Source organism: Hyperolius riggenbachi, chromosome 10 (assembly GCF_040937935.1).
Source record: "Hyperolius riggenbachi isolate aHypRig1 chromosome 10, aHypRig1.pri, whole genome shotgun sequence".
In the NCBI taxonomy this organism is placed as follows: Eukaryota; Metazoa; Chordata; class Amphibia; order Anura; family Hyperoliidae; genus Hyperolius; species Hyperolius riggenbachi.
This window is the reverse complement of record NC_090655.1, coordinates 262,965,918-262,984,850: the sequence shown is the minus strand read 5'-3', so window position 1 is coordinate 262,984,850 and position 18,933 is coordinate 262,965,918. Positions and strand designations below refer to the sequence as shown.

At 44.1% G+C, this 18,933-nt stretch overlaps 1 protein-coding gene and 1 pseudogene across 1 annotated transcript in view; one reads left to right on the top strand and one right to left on the bottom strand.

Annotated features, from left to right (window-relative positions):
• LOC137537150 (zinc finger protein 208-like) overlaps positions 1-18,933 on the bottom strand; it is a 486,444-nt pseudogene that overhangs the window by 185,732 nt on the left and 281,779 nt on the right.
• Positions 1-18,933, top strand: part of LOC137535848 (uncharacterized) — a 147,150-nt gene that overhangs the window by 66,080 nt on the left and 62,137 nt on the right. Inside the window, exons 8-12 of the mRNA XM_068257732.1 lie at positions 8,551-8,603; positions 10,997-11,048; positions 12,167-12,286; positions 12,413-12,547; positions 16,902-16,980. Of these exons, the coding sequence (XP_068113833.1) occupies positions 8,551-8,603; positions 10,997-11,048; positions 12,167-12,286; positions 12,413-12,547; positions 16,902-16,980 (439 nt within the window). The remainder of the gene's footprint in view (positions 1-8,550; positions 8,604-10,996; positions 11,049-12,166; positions 12,287-12,412; positions 12,548-16,901; positions 16,981-18,933) is intronic.

Here is an 18,933-nt window from a genome sequence, read left to right as displayed (position 1 = left end):
TATACACCTGCCTACATATACTGGGGACATATACACCCTGGCTACATATACTGGGGACATATACCCCCTGGCTACATATACTGGGGACATATACCCCCTGGCTACATATACTGGGGACATATACCCCCTGGCTACATATACTGGGGACATATACCCCCTGGCTACATATACTGGGGACATATACCCCTGGCTACATATACTGGGACATATACCCCTGGCTACATATACTGGGGACATATACCCCTGGCTACATATACTGGGGACATATACCCCTGGCTACATATACTAGGACATATACCCCTGCCTACATATACTGGGACATATACCCCTGCCTACATATACTGGGACATGTACCCCTGCCTACATATACTGGGACATGTACCCCTGCCTACATATACTGGGACATATACCCCCTGGCTACATATACTGGGGACATATACCCCCTGGCTACATATACTGGGGACATATACCCCCTGGCTACATATACTGGGGACATATACCCCCTGGCTACATATACTGGAGACATATACCCCTGGCTACATATACTGGGACATATACCCCTGGCTACATATACTGGGGACATATACCCCTGGCTACATATACTGGGGACATATACACCTGCCTACATATACTGGGACATATACACCTGCCTACATATACTGGGGACATATACACCTGCCTACATATACTTGGCACATATCCCCCTGACTACATATACTTGGCACATATACCCTTGAATACATATACTGGGCACATATACCCTTGACTACATATACTGGGCACATATACCCCTGGCTACATATACTGGGGTCATCTATACCCCTGGCTACATATACTGGGACATATACACCTGCCTACATATACTGGGACATATACCCCTGCCTACATATACTTGGACATATACCCCTGGCTACATATACTGGGGACATATACCCCTGGCTACATATACTGGGGACATATACCCCTGGCTACATATACTGGGGACATATACCCCTGGCTACATATACTGGGGACATATACAACTGCCTACATATACTGGGACATATACCCCTGCCTACATATACTGGGACATATACCCCTGCCTACATATACTGGGACATATACCCCCTGGCTACATATACTGGGGACATATACCCCCTGGCTACATATACTGGGGACATATACCCCCTGGCTACATATACTGGGGACATATACCCCCTGGCTACATATACTGGGGACATATACCCCCTGGCTACATATACTGGAGACATATACCCCTGGCTACATATACTGGGACATATACCCCTGGCTACATATACTGGGGACATATACCCCTGGCTACATATACTGGGGACATATACCCCTGGCTACATATACTGGGAAATATACCCCTGGCTACATATACTGGGACATATACACCTGCCTACATATACTGGGACATATACACCTGCCTACATATACTGGGGACATATACACCCTGGCTACATATACTGGGGACATATACCCCCTGGCTACATATACTGGGGACATATACCCCCTGGCTACATATACTGGGGACATATACCCCCTGGCTACATATACTGGGGACATATACCCCCTGTCTACATATACTGGGGACATATACCCCTGGCTACATATACTGGGACATATACCCCTGGCTACATATACTGGGGACATATACCCCTGGCTACATATACTGGGGACATATACCCCTGGCTACATATACTAGGACATATACCCCTGGCTACATATACTGGGACATATACACCTGCCTACATATACTGGGACATATACACCTGCCTACATATACTGGGGACATATACACCTGCCTACATATACTGGGCACATATCCCTCTGACTACATATACTTGGCACATATACCCTTGAATACATATACTGGGCACATATACCCTTGACTACATATACTGGGCACATATACCCCTGGCTACATATACTGGGCACATATACCCCTGACTACATATACTGGGGTCATCTATACCTCTGTCTACATATACTGGGGACATATACCCCTGGCTACATATACTGGGGACATATACCCCTGGCTACGTATACTGGGCACATATATCCCTGGCTACATATACTGGGCACATATACCCCTGGCTACATATACTGGGCACATATACCCCTGGCTACATATACTGGGCACATATACCCCTGACTACATCTACTGGGCACATATACCCCTGCCTACATATACTGGGCACATATACCCCTGCCTACATATACTGGGCACATATACCCCTGGCTACCTGTTCTGGGGACATCTCTACCACCGGCCACCTATTCTGGGGACATCTATACCACTGGCCACCTATTCTGGGGACACCTATAGACCTGGAGCTACCTATTTTTGGGGAACCACTGCTGTCAGATTGAGTGTATTTTGGGGAACTGCTGCAAGGTGAGAGGTGTCTACCATGTTAAGGGGGCATTCTGCCTATTTATGTGAAATACTGTCTATTTATGTGCCTCATAACTGCTGAATTTGTCTTGTTGGGGGTCTCATGGTTACTGAATTTGTCTTGTTGGGGGCCTCATGATTTGTTGGGGGCCTCAAGATTGCTGAATTTGTCTTTTTGGGAGCCTCATGATTGCTGAATTTGTCTTGTTGGGGGCCTCATGATTGCTGAATTTGTCTTGTTGGGGAGGCCTCATGATTGCTAAATTTGTCTTGTTGGGGGGGCCTCATGATTGCTGAATTTGTCTTGTTGGGGGCCTCATGATTGCTGAATTTGTCTTGTTGGGGGCCTCATGATTGCTGAATTTGTCTTGTTGGGGGGGGGGGGGGGGGGCTCATGATTGCTGAATTTGTGTTGTTGGGGGTCACATGATTGGTAACTGCGAGACTATGGAAAAAGCTGAATCATGATCATATGAGACGATAGCATTAAGCCTACTTTTTCAGCTTTTTAAAACAGAAAATGAAACTGGGAGGTTCTAAAAAAAATGAATACATTTTTCAGGAGTCGGATGGATGAAATTGTTTATCTTCACAGTTTATTTTCAACTTGAATTTTCCATAATGTTCATGTATGAGTTAAAACGTTTGTATTTAGTTTAAATTGCTGTTGGCACTTTGTGATAGTGAAGTGACTTTGCAGTTTGGGCACTCAACCTCCAAAAGGTACGCCACCACTGTCCTAATCTAACGTCCCACCATTGCTAAGTTCATGTAAACTTGTCTCCACCCACGACCACACCCACATTCTGGTTCATGACCACACCCATTTTTCGGCATGCCGTACCCCACAACGCCACCTCAAATGTTCGCCGCGGCGCTACACGCGCTTATTCCTCCGCCTTTTTTTTGCCCCCCCTGGAAAAATTTTTGCGGATGCCCATGTCTGTCTTTTGCATTTTGTATTTTGTATACTGTTCTACATGTGTGTTTAACTTTATTGGGATACATGGGACTTTTGCACAGCTGTCATTTTGCACATTAACTATTTGCACATATTTGTGCACATATATATTTTTTATGTATATAGCGCCAACATATTCCGCAGCGCTTTACAAAGCACAATAAGACGACAAGGGGAACAAAGATACATCTAACAAATGTACAGCAGAGTTCCAAGCAGCACAAATATTGTTACAAAAACAGTAAACATTAGAAGGATGACCCTGCCCTTGCGAGCTTACAATCTAATGAGATAATGGGATACAGTGCGGAGAAGAAGCTGATGACCATTGACTGACTACCCAAGGGGAATTTCCTAATGCTTCTATTGCTGTCTGTGATTCAACAGCTATTACATCCGGTGAGCGCATTGTATATACATTAAGTGCGCTTCACTGAGGGTGGGTTTCACTGCAGCTTTGTCACTGTGATAAGGAGAAGGTGCAACAGAATCTAAGAAATACTACACTATATTGCTGTTTTTTTTTGTTTTATTTCCCTTATATATGTCTCATCTGAGAGCATATGTCTGCAGAGCAACGTGGATAATCCATATTGAAGCACTTGTGGAACTTTCCATGTGAACAGTCATTTGGAATTCCGTATAGAGCGCTTACACCTATATTAACAATTATTCTAGAAAAATGGATGCTTAAAAAAAACCAAAAAAAAACACCCAATTTATTATCTTCAGTGTATGACTTTATCCAAGAAGCCTTACCATAGGCTTACCCCTCCCTGGTGCAGTAGATGGGAATCAGACCTGGGTTTTTGCCTGGAGGGAGATAAATGGAATAAAATCTTCCACAATAACTGGAAATATCCAAACCAAAAACCACAGTTATTGCAGTATAAAACTGTGGCCAGATGCCATCTCACTCCAGTTAGGATGGCCAAATTCTCACAAGAAAAGAATGAGACATGAGGTGTGATCAAGGGAAAGGTAATGAGCTCCACATGTGGTGGAGATGCCCAGTCATTCAAACATTTTGGTCAGAAATGGGGTGTTTTTGAAAGTCTAATACTAGCTTTCAGCCTCTCACTGGGCGGAGCGATCTTTGGTCTATCCAATGACAAAGGGGACAAACAGTCTAAACAGTTGGAAGAAGTTGTCACCCTAGTAACATGCAGTTTTATAATATCATCCACATCAGAGGCATACCTGAGGCCACTAAACCCCCAGACATCATGGCAATGACAGTGGCAATATTCAAATTCTTGGTCCCTTACCTAAACACAAAATTGAGCTTGACTGAGCACACAGAGCCCTCGGCCCACCTAGCACTGACCCTGCATGACCTTGTGATATTAAATGAGATGCTTCCATATGCAACGTGTTTTGCAGGTCATAATCCCGCTTCATCATGCAAATAATGGAGTGAACTGGGGAAAATGTCAGAGAACACATGACTCAGGACCCACAAAATCAATATCTTAGCAATGGCATTTTGAGGATTAAAAAATAATGAAAATTGACACATTCAAATATATCTATATGTGGGTATACAGGTTATTAGAGGGTGCACTTTATATATAAAAAAAACAAGTGGGTATCATACATATAAAGAAAGGGCATATGCATCAGGTGGGGAAGGCGTTATATAAAAAAATATCTATGGAAAGAAACTTTTATCAACCTCTTTACTACAACACCATTTCCTTTGAACAGAGATGTTCGTGTATATCATACTATAGTGAAAATGGCAGTGCTGTAACAGAAATACCATGTCCAAAATAAGTACAAGTTACATGATGGTCTGCCTTATCAATCAAGTGTGCAGCAGGGAGTAAGAAGGATAGGGAGAACCTGTATATTAATAAAATGATAGCACTTACCAAACAGGGTCTGAACAGCAGCCAAGCTCCTTGTGCCTTTAGCTACTGCCGGGCCGCATATATAGGAACTGCAATAAATATATATAGGAACTGCAATAAATTGTGATATTATCTGCAGAGTTCACTTCTATAAAGAAAAAGAGGCTCTCATGGTTGCACCTGGACAGCAGACAGGGCCGGAGAAATAAGGGTTGCAAAGGTTGCGACCACATCGGGGCCCTTGGACCAGAGGGGCCCCGAAGGGCCCTCCCTCAACTGCAGTATTAGCTGTGTATTGGTCCTGTGCTCATAATAATCACTTCTATAGATAATTTGAATAGTGGTAATCATTATCAAACTGTTCCCCATCCCCTTCTTGCACCCCCCATCCCCTTCTGACACTGTAGTTGCCATTGGTAGGTTTTGTTTTGCGCCGTTCTAACGATTGTGGAATTATCTCTGTGGTCAGCGCATAACATGTGCGCCGACACTGCGGAAACACTCCACAACCGTTTAGATAAGAGAACCCAGCTTTGGTGCAAATGCACCTGTAGAGAGGAATTCCAACTGGCAGATGGAGCTGTGGAGTGCAGAGGAATAAACCCTCTGCACAGCCACAGATGCCAGATGGAGATTGTACGAAGTGAAGCAATACAGGGCAAGATAGCCTCTCGAGAGAGAGTGAGCACAGAGACAGAATGTATGCATGTCCACCAATCTAGTCACCACCCGGCGACGGTTGACATACAACAGCGAACACCAAAGTGAGAAAGCAATCGCAAAAATGGCGATTGCTAATAGAGACACAAGACTGAGTAAAAACAGATCATAGAGTGAATAAAGACAAAACCAATTAACAAACTGCAATCCAACACGAAGGAACTGACAGGGCTAGCTAAACGCGGTCACCACACGTTAAGTGCAATAGCGACAAAGCGCGTTCAAGGCACGGTCGCCGCACGTTAAGCGCAACAGCGACAAAGCGTACCAACCCTAGCTAACTATTGAACACAGAAAATGACGACAGACAAATAACGCGAACGCTTGCTAATCGGTTGCCTCACCCCAGACAAGAGCAAGCGTTCGTGCTAGACAAGACACACAAAAGGAGTAACCAGTAGCAACCGCAGCTAAGGTTATACTCCAAGAGTCAAACAAGAAAGATCCACCGCCTCTACCGCTAGGGCGAATGCGATCCAAACAAGCAAAGCGATTCACTATCAGCCGCCATTGGAGAAAGTGCAATCGCAACAGATAAGACAAGACAGAACCAGGCCATAGAGATAATTAACAATCTGACTGCACTAGAAGGAATGCTAGTGCACTCCCAAGGATAACTACTCTAAAACAATATTAGCAAACAGTCAGCAGAGGGGCTGAAACTCAAGGTAAGTCCAGCAGAACCAAACCTTTATGACCAGCAGGGAATTCTGGGAGGAAATGGCATTTATACTGCAAGCCTTCAAAAGAGGCAGAGCTATCAATAACCAGATGAGTGAATGCAAATCCCTCCCCAGAACAGCAAGTCTGAAACTTGCAGAGTGAAAACAGGTCTCCTTTCCAGGGACCTGCAGCATGCAGACCTGAAAAATGGTCAAAAAGCTGCCTGCCTGTGCAGACAGCAGAGCAGATCATTACAGCCGTATCAATTGTTATTCATAGAATGCTTGGGGGGCCCCATTGTAAAACTTGCATCGGGGCCCACAGCTCCTTAGCTATGCCACTGACAGCAGAGGGACATTGACTTCGATGGAACGGAGATTCAGATCCTGACCGATCTCTCTAAGCTGAGCCTACAACTAAAAAGAGCTACACGACCTCTGCTAGAGCCTTTAAAGGGTGAGTGATATGGAGACTGACTTTTAAATAATGCACATTGCCTGGCTGTCCTCCTGTCCTGATCCTCCGCCTCTAATATATTAAGCCATAGACCCTGAACAAGCATGCAGCAGATCATGTGTCTATAACAAATCTGACGAGATTAGCTCCTTGCTTGTTTCAGCTGTGAGTTCATATTAGCTGTTTCATATAAAGTAATTCTACTGTATATGAAACCGCTAATATGAGCTCACAGCCATTTAATCAGCATCTGTTATGAGCATGGGTTCCACCCTGGACCATTTTTGCCTTTGTGAAGCTGGATTAGATGGAACAAAAATAAGCCATTCAGGAAGCGTAATCCTGGCAAGGTCAAAGGTTGATTGCACATTTGGCAGATCACATGGGGAGCGGAATACCACCGACTGACCTTTATGGTGCTTAGAGAGGGATAATGGGTAACCCCATCAATATTGGTTATTCTTTTCTTTGAAAATGAACCCGAGGTGAGAATGATATGGAAGAAGATGCCATATGTGTTTCCTTTTATACATGACCAGTTTTCTGGCTGGCAGCTCTGTTGATATCTCTGGTCAGTAGTGTCTAAATCACACACCTGAAACAAAATAAATGGCTTGATTCACAAAGCGGTGCTAACCTAGTTAGCATGCCTAAAGACTTTTGGCCGTGATAATAAGCATTGCACTAAGTAGGTTAGCACCGCTTTGAGGGAAAAACTCGCGCACAAAACATCGCATAGGGTTTAATGGCATTGCGCGCGTAAAACTTTATGCACGTAAAATTTTATGCGCAAAACTTTGCGCGCGAGTTTATTTTATCACGCCTAAACTGAGTTTAGGCGTGATAATGGGCTTTTCACCAGCGTACTAACAGTAAGCACGGCTTTCTGAATCAAGCCCAAAGTATACTGTAGAACTGGGTCCTAATTCAGTCAATATATGGGAGTCATTTTTTCTTTTCAATGCTTCAGCAAGCGAGTACAGACAAAGTTTAGTCACTTGACCACTGAGAGGTTTTTCCTTTATGACCCAGAGCAATATTCACATTTCATCACTCCTCCCTTTCATTCCTCTATAACTTTATCACTACTTATCACAACAAAATTATCTATACCTTGTTTTTTTTTGCCACCAATTAGGCTTTCTTTGGGTAGTTCATTTTGCTAAGAATTATTTTATGCTAAATGCATTATAACGGAAATAATAGGAAAAAAGTGGGAAAAAAAACATTTGCACGCGCGTGCGGGAACAAGCGCAGCGGCAGTCGCAGTGAGATACGTATATCTACGCCCCTGGAACTAAGGTGAAGTCTCCAGGGGTGTAGATATACTATAGCATATACATTAACTGGTTAAGCTAGATCAAAATACATGGTGCTGAATATGTAGGGATTTGCATGCAATAATCATGCAACAGCTTGCACAGGAAGCATAGTTTTCACTAGTTAATGCAGATGAAGGAATGATAGTGTGCTCCTCTGTCCACATCTCTGTGCAGCCTGAATTATACGGTAGTGTTGCAGCCATGCACAAGCAAGTCACAGATAACGGGTAATCCCCTCAGTAATCAGACAGCAGCTCACGCAGGAAGCTTAGGTCTCAGCGGCTGGTGCTATTGAGGAAATCCACGCAGGCCCAGATTAGTGTGCAGATAGCGAGCATGTTACAAGTGACTGCCAGCCCCGCCCACTGTCGACAGCTCGTGGCATGGGCCTCCAACTGAGGTATGATGCTTGTGCCCGCCCATTTTGCACTATAGACACCTACCGAATACCCCAGGAGCCAAATAAACAGGTTTTCTATGACAGAAGTTGTATTACATCAGGGTTCACTATTCCAGACATTACTCCCATATACATGTGGCTTGGCCAGGACCTGGACATTTAGTTCACTATACCAGCAGATTTACTATATCAGACTTTACTATAATGAAACTATACAGTAAATGTGTTACATTCACGTTGTTAAGGGACCACCTGTGAGAAGTTCTGGATGTGAGAGGTGGTGACCACCAAGCCAGGGGACAAGAGGGCCTCCTGAGAGGAACATAGGTTACGGATGGACAGGTATCTGGAAGCTAATGAGGAAATGTATGTAGGTGGCACTGGCAGCTTGTGTAGAGCTTTACATGATGGCATGAGGGGTTTAAACTGGATCCTTTGGGTGGTAGGTAGCCAGTGGAGAGATTGGCAGAGACGAGCAGGGAGGAGAAGTGAATGAGACAGGCAGCAGAGTTCAGAAGGGACTGGAGAGGTGTCAGAGTAAGGTGTTACAGTAGTCAAGACAGGATATGATAAGAGAATATACGAGCATTTTGATTGCCCCAGTGAAAGGAAAGGACAAATTCTGGACATTTTTATGCAAGTAGCAGGAGGATGTTAATGTGTTAATATGTGTTGTAAATAAGAGCTCAGAGTGCAGAATTGCCTGGCATACAGCGGTTTGTTAAAGACCCATCAGTGCTATTGGTGGTGTGATCACAGTCAATCCATCACCACTGTTTCCATATAATATCAATCTCCATCCATGAGAGGTGGATCACCAACAGCTACCAGCCTCCCTCCACTGATGTCACAGACAGATGCCAATTCATGCTGCTTCAGCCATGCACTGATTACACTTGTATCAGCCATGGTTTCTTTCATGAAGAACTGGACCATCACTGCTGAACCTTCACCTCCCTCTGCCCCCTTCCCCCCAATGTCTCCTTAGGGATAATATATGATGCAAAGTGCGATTGGTGGCACTGTAGTATGGCAGCCTCGGCTTTTGGACATTATCCAACCCCCACTGTTCCAGGACCTGTATGAGCCAAAACCAATTCCGGGTACAACCTGCCTTTGTACTTGGTGAAATAAGTTATTCTGATTCAGTTCCCCCAGACACTGGCTGCCAACACAACCACCACAATCTCAGGTGCTGCTGCTGCATTGGTGGAATGTTTCCGCTGTTAGTGTCACATGTTTGGTGGCATTCATGTCATCCTCATCAAGCTGCTATCTATATGCTTCTCATGCACAATACATGGAAGTGTAAATAATCTGTTATTACTCAGCAATGCATTACACAGAGCTCTGTTATTATGGTGTGATGATGACAATTCATGCTGTGTGACATTTCTCTGCTAGTTAGTGTCAGAAGTTTTTCTGCCATTCATGTTGTCACAAGGCAACAGAGCCGGGCCGAGGCAGAGGCGAGAGAGGCTCCAGCCTCAGGGTGCAGTGTAGGAGGGGGCGCACAACACACTCAGCTATCATTCCTCTATTGTGTTTGAAGCAGAGAGAAATAATAAAAGGGGATACATGGCAGTGACTGCAAGCCAGATAACTAGAGATTAAGGGGTTGGGGGCCCTGGGGCACCTCTTACTGTGATACCAATAAATGTGTGACAGATGGGGGGGGGGGGGATGGGGGCACACTTTAGTATCTCAGCCTTGGATGCTGAAAAAACCTTGTCATGGCAATACCTTGCACTACCACAAGACAAGCTAGCAATCACATGTATGCTTCATGGACATTATTTACATGGAGTGTGTATGTTCTCTCCGTGTTTCCTCCGGGGAATCCAGTTTCTTCATAGTCCCTCATCCCATAAACACACACAGGTAGGTCATTAGTTCTCAACGCCTCTCCAAAAAATAAAAAAGGGCCACAAAGACTATAATAAGAGCATAAGTGGACATCCCAGTCCAGACAATTTCTTCAGTAATTCTGCCTCTTTCTTCCAATTTGCTACACTTCCTGTAACTATAGAGCCACATCTGTATGGTAGCTTTACATCTTCAGCAACGGTCTGGGGCTAATAATAATAATAATAATAATAATAATAATAATAATAATAATATTTAATGATAGATTGCTGAGTGAAGCGAATACCACACACAAAGGCTGCAGTTAGCTTATACACCACAAGATGGCAATCTCACAGACCGGAAGTGATGTAGAACAGCAGGAACAGACGTTGCAGGATGTGAAAAGAAGAAATTGATGGAAGAGGTAATTATGTGATTCTTGATAAATGTATCCCTCTTAGACATAGCACAGGTTGTAAGATAGGTTGCAGTAACAGAATTAATACAGATATAGGTATAGGCGAGTGGTGGGTTGCTCGTGTGTGGTGCAGTTTTTATGAGGATTTTGCTTGGTGGAGATTCATGTGTAATGGTTTATTCTCTTCTGCACACACCTCATTATTTATAGGATTTAATGTTCTGTACTGGTGCTGCCCTTTGCTTTTGAGGTGCACCCCACTCCAGTAATGCCATTTCTTCCCCAGTATAGCCATGTCTCCCCCAGTATAGCCATGTCTCCCCTGTGTCTCCCAGCATTGCCATTATCCTCCAGTATGTAGTGTCCCCCCACCCCAGTAGTGCCATTTCTTTCCCAGCATAGCCATGTCTCCCAGCATTGCTATTATCCTCCAGTATGTAGTGTCCCCCACCCCAGTAATGCCATGTCTTCCCCAGTATAGGCATGTCCTCCCTGTGTCCCCCAGCATTGCCATTATCCTCCAGTATGTAGTGTCCCCTTACCCCAGTAATGCCATTTATTCCCGAGTATAGCGATGTCCTCCATGTGTCCCCCAGCATTGCCATTATCCTCCAGTATCCCCTTACCCCAGTAATGCCATTTCTTCCCCTTCCCCTCTTATAGCCATGCCCACACGCCAGTATTGCTTCCTTCCCACACCTCCATGCAGAGTAGTAACAGGAAGCATTTACATTGGTTTATAGTTGGCTTTCACATTGTGTTCCAGTCCTCTGCTCCTATTAGCCTCAGTCTCTGCCTCTCCTCATATCCTCATCCATCTACCATTACCAGCACTGCTGTAACATCACAGGAATGGTAACAGTGGAAGGTGGATGTGAGGAGAGAAGGCCAGCTGGAGAGGAGGCAGAGGGAGGACAGGACTGCAGAACACTGTGTGTATAGGGCACAGGTAGCTATATACCAACGTATTATGCTTTCCTGTAATACTCTGCATGGCCCTACCACCCACAAGTGACATCAATGGGAAGTGCTGGGAAGAGGAGGGATCATGTATGGGTCGTTTCACCGCTGACAACTGTACAACCTAGATTAACCTATCCCTATTATATATTATGTATCAAAAGGCAGCAGCATCCTGTACAGATCACATGATTACATCACTGAGGATGGATGAGGACCAGAGTCACATGACTGAGAGGATATTCAACCTCACCCTGGAGATCATCTATCTGCTGACTGGAGAGGTGAGGAGGATTCTGGGAGGTCACACAACATCACTATTATCTCTATTAATAAAACACGCATATTACCACAGAGGTGAGGAGGATTCTGGGAGGTCATGTAACATTAATGTTGGTCTTCCAATACAGAGCTATTCTCCAGTGAAGTCTGGTGATCATGTGACCATCATGGTGCCCGCACATCACTCCCTGATATCTGAGGGACACAACAAGCAAAATATACTAGATATCACCAGGAAGATGATGGAGCTGCTGACAGGAGAGGTGAGCGGTGCTGGGAATTATGGGACATTATCCAGAAATAACAATCAATGTGTCTAGGTGGTGAATGTATTTTTTTAAACATTGAAAATTGTATTGAACATACAAATAGTAATAACAATACACCAATCGCCAGGATATATCTACAAATACAGACAATATAACCATGCAAGGAATTGTGAAGCTATATTGACACCACTGTGCTAATGCCAGCTAGCTTATCAACCTAGCCAACAAACGGCTTGGATTAAGTACCTGTCATTAATCTCTTGTTGAGGGGAAAGCGATGAGAACCTGGGTCTATAAACATAACTTATGTTTACAAGTATACTGAAGGTAGCACACTAACAGCATGAAAAACAACACTAAACCATTACAGTATAATCTTGTTATAGTAAACTCCAAGGGACCAGGAAAACTGGTTTACTATATCAGAAGTTTACTATATCAGAAATTGTCCTAGAAATGGCCCAGCATGCCTTGGTATATTCTCTGCTGCAAAGGACCAATTTTGTCCTCCCATTTGAGGTGCAGTACAAGCCCGTGCACATCTGGTGGACTACAAGGTTAAGTATACCTTAGGGCTGCATAGCCAGGCTGGCCAAATTGCTGGTACAGTATCCAGAGCTCCTTAAAAATTGCAGCCATCACTGAATAGAAGCAACCACTCACTTCCTGTAAGTAGCTCCAATACCTCCGTGGGCGGGACTTGCAGCCCGTGTCATGCAAAACTCTCTATTCACACGTGAGCCAATCGTGAAGCCTCTCTTCAAAATGACAATGCAGTTGTCCTTTAAGCGTGATTTGGATAGGAACAATAATAGATCTAGGATTAATAAGCGGGGGCCTATGAGAAAGGACCTGAGAGATTGATTAGCTCTAAATCTTTCTATTTGTGACCAATGCTTATAAATACTCATCATCCGTCCATCAATAGCATAAAGTGTTCGAGGATATAGAATAATACACTTCCAAGTCAGGTACTCCCATCCCTCCATCTTTTTCCAGGTAGTAAGGACTGTAAAAGCTACCCTTGGTCTCTTACCCATCCATAAAAATTGGGATAAAATTCGCCTAGGTTTAGTAAAGAAAGATTGTTTCACTTGGCAAGGAATTGTCCTAAAGCAATATAAGATTTTTGGTAATGTGAATATTTTAAAAAACATTAAGCCGACCTGCCCACGACACTTCATGCTTGGCCCAGAGATGCAGTTTCCTTTTTAAAGCTGAGAGTAAGGGGACCTAATTAGTTTTATAGAGAACAGAAGGGGAACTAGGGACTTGTATGCCCAGATATGTTATGGTTTTTCTTGCTCAGGGAAATGGGAAATTCGTTTTGATCCTTTCTTTCCTCTGTTGCGGTATGTGAATCCCTAACAATAAAGATTTTGTTTGGTTCACCTTATAGTAAGAAACTTCTGTGAAGGCCTGCAAGGCTAGGGAGACCTGTTCAAAGGATCCTATTGGGTCAACTAGTGATAAAATCAGCAAATAGTCCAATGTTATGATTAGTGGAACCGACAACAACACTTCGTATCTTATCATTTGTTCTAATGGATTTTGCAAATGTTTCCTTTATTAAATAATAAATAAGGGGAGATAGGGAGATAGGCACCCTTGATGGGTGCCATTTGAAATTTGGAAGGTTTTAGAAATAAACCCTGCCGCGCTCATCTTTACAGCAGGCCATGTATACAATGCTATAATTAAGGATATCTCCCTCAAAACCAAATTTAAAGGAAACCTTAACTGAGAGGGATATGGATGTTTCCTTTTAAACAATACCAGTTGCCTGTCAGCCTTGCTGATCTCTTTGGCTGCAGTAGTGGCTGAATCACTCTCCTGAAACAAGCATGCAGCTAATCCAGTCTGACGTCAGTCAGAGCACCTGATCTGCATGCTTGTTCAGGGGCTGTGGCTATAAGTATCAGAGACACAGGATCAGCAGGAGATCAGGCAACTGGTATTATTTAAAAAGAAAATATCCATATCCTCCTCAGTTAAGGTTCATTTTAAGTAAGCTCTCCTATGGGCAACAACACTACACCTTTGTTAAGCACCATATCACAGAAAGTGTGATAACTTGACACTCATCACAGCAACAGCACAGGAGATAGAACTGCTTAAGCCTCATCTACACGCGTAGATGACACTCCGATGTGTATTATCAATCGAGCCGCTGATGCGGCTCAATTGATAAGATCCAACAGGTCAGATCTCGCCACCGCCGATTCCCTGCTCGTTCCCCACGAGGGGACAAAGGCAGGGAATCAAGCGGAAGAAACAGTAAGCAGGGACGAGCGGGGGATCGAATCCGACGGGCGAGCGGAGACACGGCGGGTACGTGCGGGGATGCGGAAGAGGCGATTCGGCGGCTAATCGAGCCGCTGGATCGCCTCGTTTAGACGAGGCTTTAGACGCCGTCAAAGTTTACAGAGTTTATTTGGTAAACAGATATACAGATGGGTTCAGCAATCTTATCTCCATTACATGTTACCTCAGCAAAGCAATCGGTCTGTCTTAAAGGAATACTATCAATACCCAAGTGTTATAAAATGACAATGTACAAATAATGTCTAAGTAGCTGTGTAAACATTTTCCTATTTTTCATGTTAAATATCAGAGGCAAAAGCTTTAATTAACTGTGCGTAGGGTTTAGCTCTATTGGGACAAATCATTCGCATAGGGGTGTCTGTTTCAATGCACAGCCAGTGTTGTTTTTTGCATATCAGACTACAGAGTATTTTTCCCTGAAAGCCCAAAAAAATATATGAAAAGCTGTGCTGTCACAGACAATTAAAACAAGTTGCATTTCCTCTGCTCTCTTGCAGACAGCTCATAAACATGCAGCTTCTTCTGAGAGCTCTCTGAGACACAGTTACAGAGTTAACTACACTGTGAGGGAAACTCCCCTCCCCTCATTAACTCTCCCGTCAGAAATGAGCAGACAGTGCCGTCAGTTCAGAGTGAATGGAATTTGTTACAGTAAACAAAAGAGATAAGCAAATAAAATGTATACATCATTATTTACCAGCACTTCAGCAACTCTCTCAAACTCAGGTTAACCACTTCCGGATTCTCGGAGCGTATATACACGCCCCTGAATCCAGAAGTGTATACCATGGAAACGGCCGCTCGTATGAGCGGCCGTTCCATGTCAGTTCCCGGAGGGTGTCTCCGTGAACACCCTGCGAGCCGATCGGCGGCTCGCAGGGTAAATGTAAACACACGGGGAAGATCTTCCCCGGTGTTTACATGTATACGGCGCTGCTGCGCAGCAGCGCCGTAGAGGAGATCGGCGATCCCCGGCCTCTGATTGGCCGGGGATCACCGGCATCTGATAGGCTAAAGCCTATCCCATCAGGCGCAGGACGGAAATCCGTCCTGCGCCGCTCACAGGGGGAGGGAGAGGGAGGGAAGGGGAAGGAGGCCAGGAAGCGCTGCGGAGGGGGGCTTTGAAGAGCCCCCCCCCGCAAGCGCAAGCAGCCGGCGGCGATCAGACCCCCCCAGCAGGACATCCCCCTAGTGGGGAAAAAAGGGGGGGAAGTCTGATCGCCCTGGCTGCTAGCTGATCTGTGCTGTGGGCTGGAGAGCCCACGCTGCACAGATCAGCATAAAATAACATGGTGTGGAAGTGGTTAAAAAACACGTTAATCGATAGTATCCCTTTAAGCGTTGTGGCTCTTGGTTCATCCCTTGTGAATGGTCCAGGCTCTATCTTATAAATCTATGATATGTTGCACTTAGGCCTATATACAGCATGCAGTTACAGAAAGTTAGTAATAAAAGTAAAGTTGAAATGAAAGTTGGAAGTCAGAAGTCGCTCTCTGGAGCCCGTTGGCTGTTTTATACTAGCCTCTAAAGAGTTAAATGTGGCACCATATAGCAGGGATGGATCCATAACCCATCGCCTGCTATTGGCTGATAAGAACACGTGATAGCATGACGAGCACAGTCTTTACTGCGCATGCACTGAAAAATTCCATTTTCCAATGACCTGTCCCCTTGTTCTTAGGAGAACATTGTTTAATGTACTTGTGAGAATATTTTCATAACAATGGCTCTTGCTTATGTTGTTTGTCACAAGCTGGTCTGGCCTACACACTGGATATCTCTGCTACAGTCTTGGGAGTCACAGCACAATGTTCTACTGATCATCAGTACTGTCTTTATTTCTCTCTAAGAGAAATTCTCCTTAAAGAGACACACTGCAGAGCGAGTCCTTTTACTAAACCAGTTATGTAAAGTGACTGAGGCCTCCGAATTCAAGCATATCATACTTATATTCTAACAGTGACATTATCATTGTAATTGTCAGGTTCCTATAAGGTGTCAGGATTTCTATTTCTCCATGCAGGAGTGGCAGTATATAGAAGGACACAGGGACCTCTACAAGGACACCATGATGGAGAATCAGCCGCACCTCACATCACTGGGTAAGAGGAGACTCTATTTCCTTGTAAATGAGAGAGCAGTATGGAGGGACCACCTAAATCCCCCATCATCTGATAATCACAGAGGCAATGTATTCAGTCAGTGTGTGAGATTCCTACAGATGTATCCAGTAACAGAAACCCACCAGAGAGATGTGCAGGTCCTCTTCTTTATTCCCAGGATTGTCCACCTACACCCCCCATCATCTGATAAACACATAGATACACGATATTCAGTTAGTGTGTGTGTTTCCTACAGATGTATCCAGTAACAGGAGCCCACCAGAGAGATGAACAGGACCTCTTTATTCCTGGGATTGTCCACCTAGATACCCCCATCATCTGATAAACATATACAGACCATGTATTCAGTTAGTGTGTGTGTTTCCTTAACTGAGTTATCACGCCTAAAATCTTTGCACGTGCAAACTAGGGTGCTAAGTAGTTTGCACATGTAAACTATGGTGCAAACTACTTAGCACCCTGGTTTGCACGTGCAAAGCTTTTAGGCGTGATAACTGAGTTATCATGTTTTGTGAATCAAGTCCAATGTATTCAGTCAGTGTGTGTGTGTTTCCCACAGATGTGTCCAGTAACAGAAACCCACCAGAGAGATGTACAGGTCCTCTTTATTTTTGGGATTGTCTACCTAGATCCCCCATCATCTGATAAACACACAGAGACAATGTATTAAGTCAGTGTGTGTGTTTCCTACAGATGTATCCAGTAACAGAAACCCACCAGAGAAATGTACAGGTTCTCTTTATTCCCAGGATTGTCCACCTAGATCCCCCATCATCTGATAAACACATAGAGACAATGCATTCAGTTAGTGTGCATGCTTTCTACGGATGTGTCCAGTAACAGAAACCCACCGGAGAGATGTACAGGTCCTCTTTATTCCCAGGATTGTCCACCTACATCCCCCATCATCTGATAAACATATAGAGACAATGGGCTTGATTCACAAAAGGGTGATAACTGAGTTATCACGCCTAAAATCTTTGCACGTGCAAACTAGGGTGCTAAGTAGTTTGCAGATGTAAACTATGGTGCAAACTACTTAGCACCCTGGTTTGCACGTACAAAGATTTTTGGCATGATAACTGAGTTTTTAGGCGTAATAACTGAGTAATCACGCTTTTGTGAATCAAGCCCAATGTATTCAGTCAGTGTGTGTGTGTGTTTCCTACAGATGTGTCCAGTAACAGAAACCCACCAGAGAGATGTACAGGTCCTCTTTATTCCTGCAATTGTCCACCTAGATCCTCCATCATCTGATAAACACATAGAGACAATGTACTCTGTCAGTGTGTGTGTTTATGTAAATATGTACCATGTAACAGGGCCTCGCCTCTAGATGGCATACAGGAATACAGCGAAAACAAAAATAATGAGAGTTTTAAGGCTTCGTATTGAAAATCCATTATAGAAATTAGCTTTTTAATTACAATAAATAGAGATCAAATATGTTGCAACACCATAAAATACAAGTTCCTTCAGTCACGTTTTAGTTCCACATCGCATAGCCTAACTCACATTTCACGGCCCCAAACATGGCCGCTTCCTCAGAGGCAGGATTTCAAAGTTCAAAGACTGTGACAAAGGAGAACTAAAAACATAGAATCCAACAGTTTTCCATACACAGCCATATCAGGGATGTTCCCAGTGTTACCATCGTCCAGTCAGTATAGAGACGATTGTCATGATAACTAGTACCCAGCAGTACTAGCTGCAAACAGGTCCAACCAGTACCGGATCAGTATAAATTGGGAAAGAAAGATCCGTAGTTTCAGAAGGATCAGCATGTGTAGTAGTGTAGCTGAATGGAGTAGACGGTCTTTGAACTTTGAAATCCTGCCTCTGAGGAAGCGGCCATGTTTGTGGGCATGAAATGTACATGTCACACTCACCGTCCTGGCGTTCTGCAGCGTGTCCGTGCGTGTGTCCTTACAC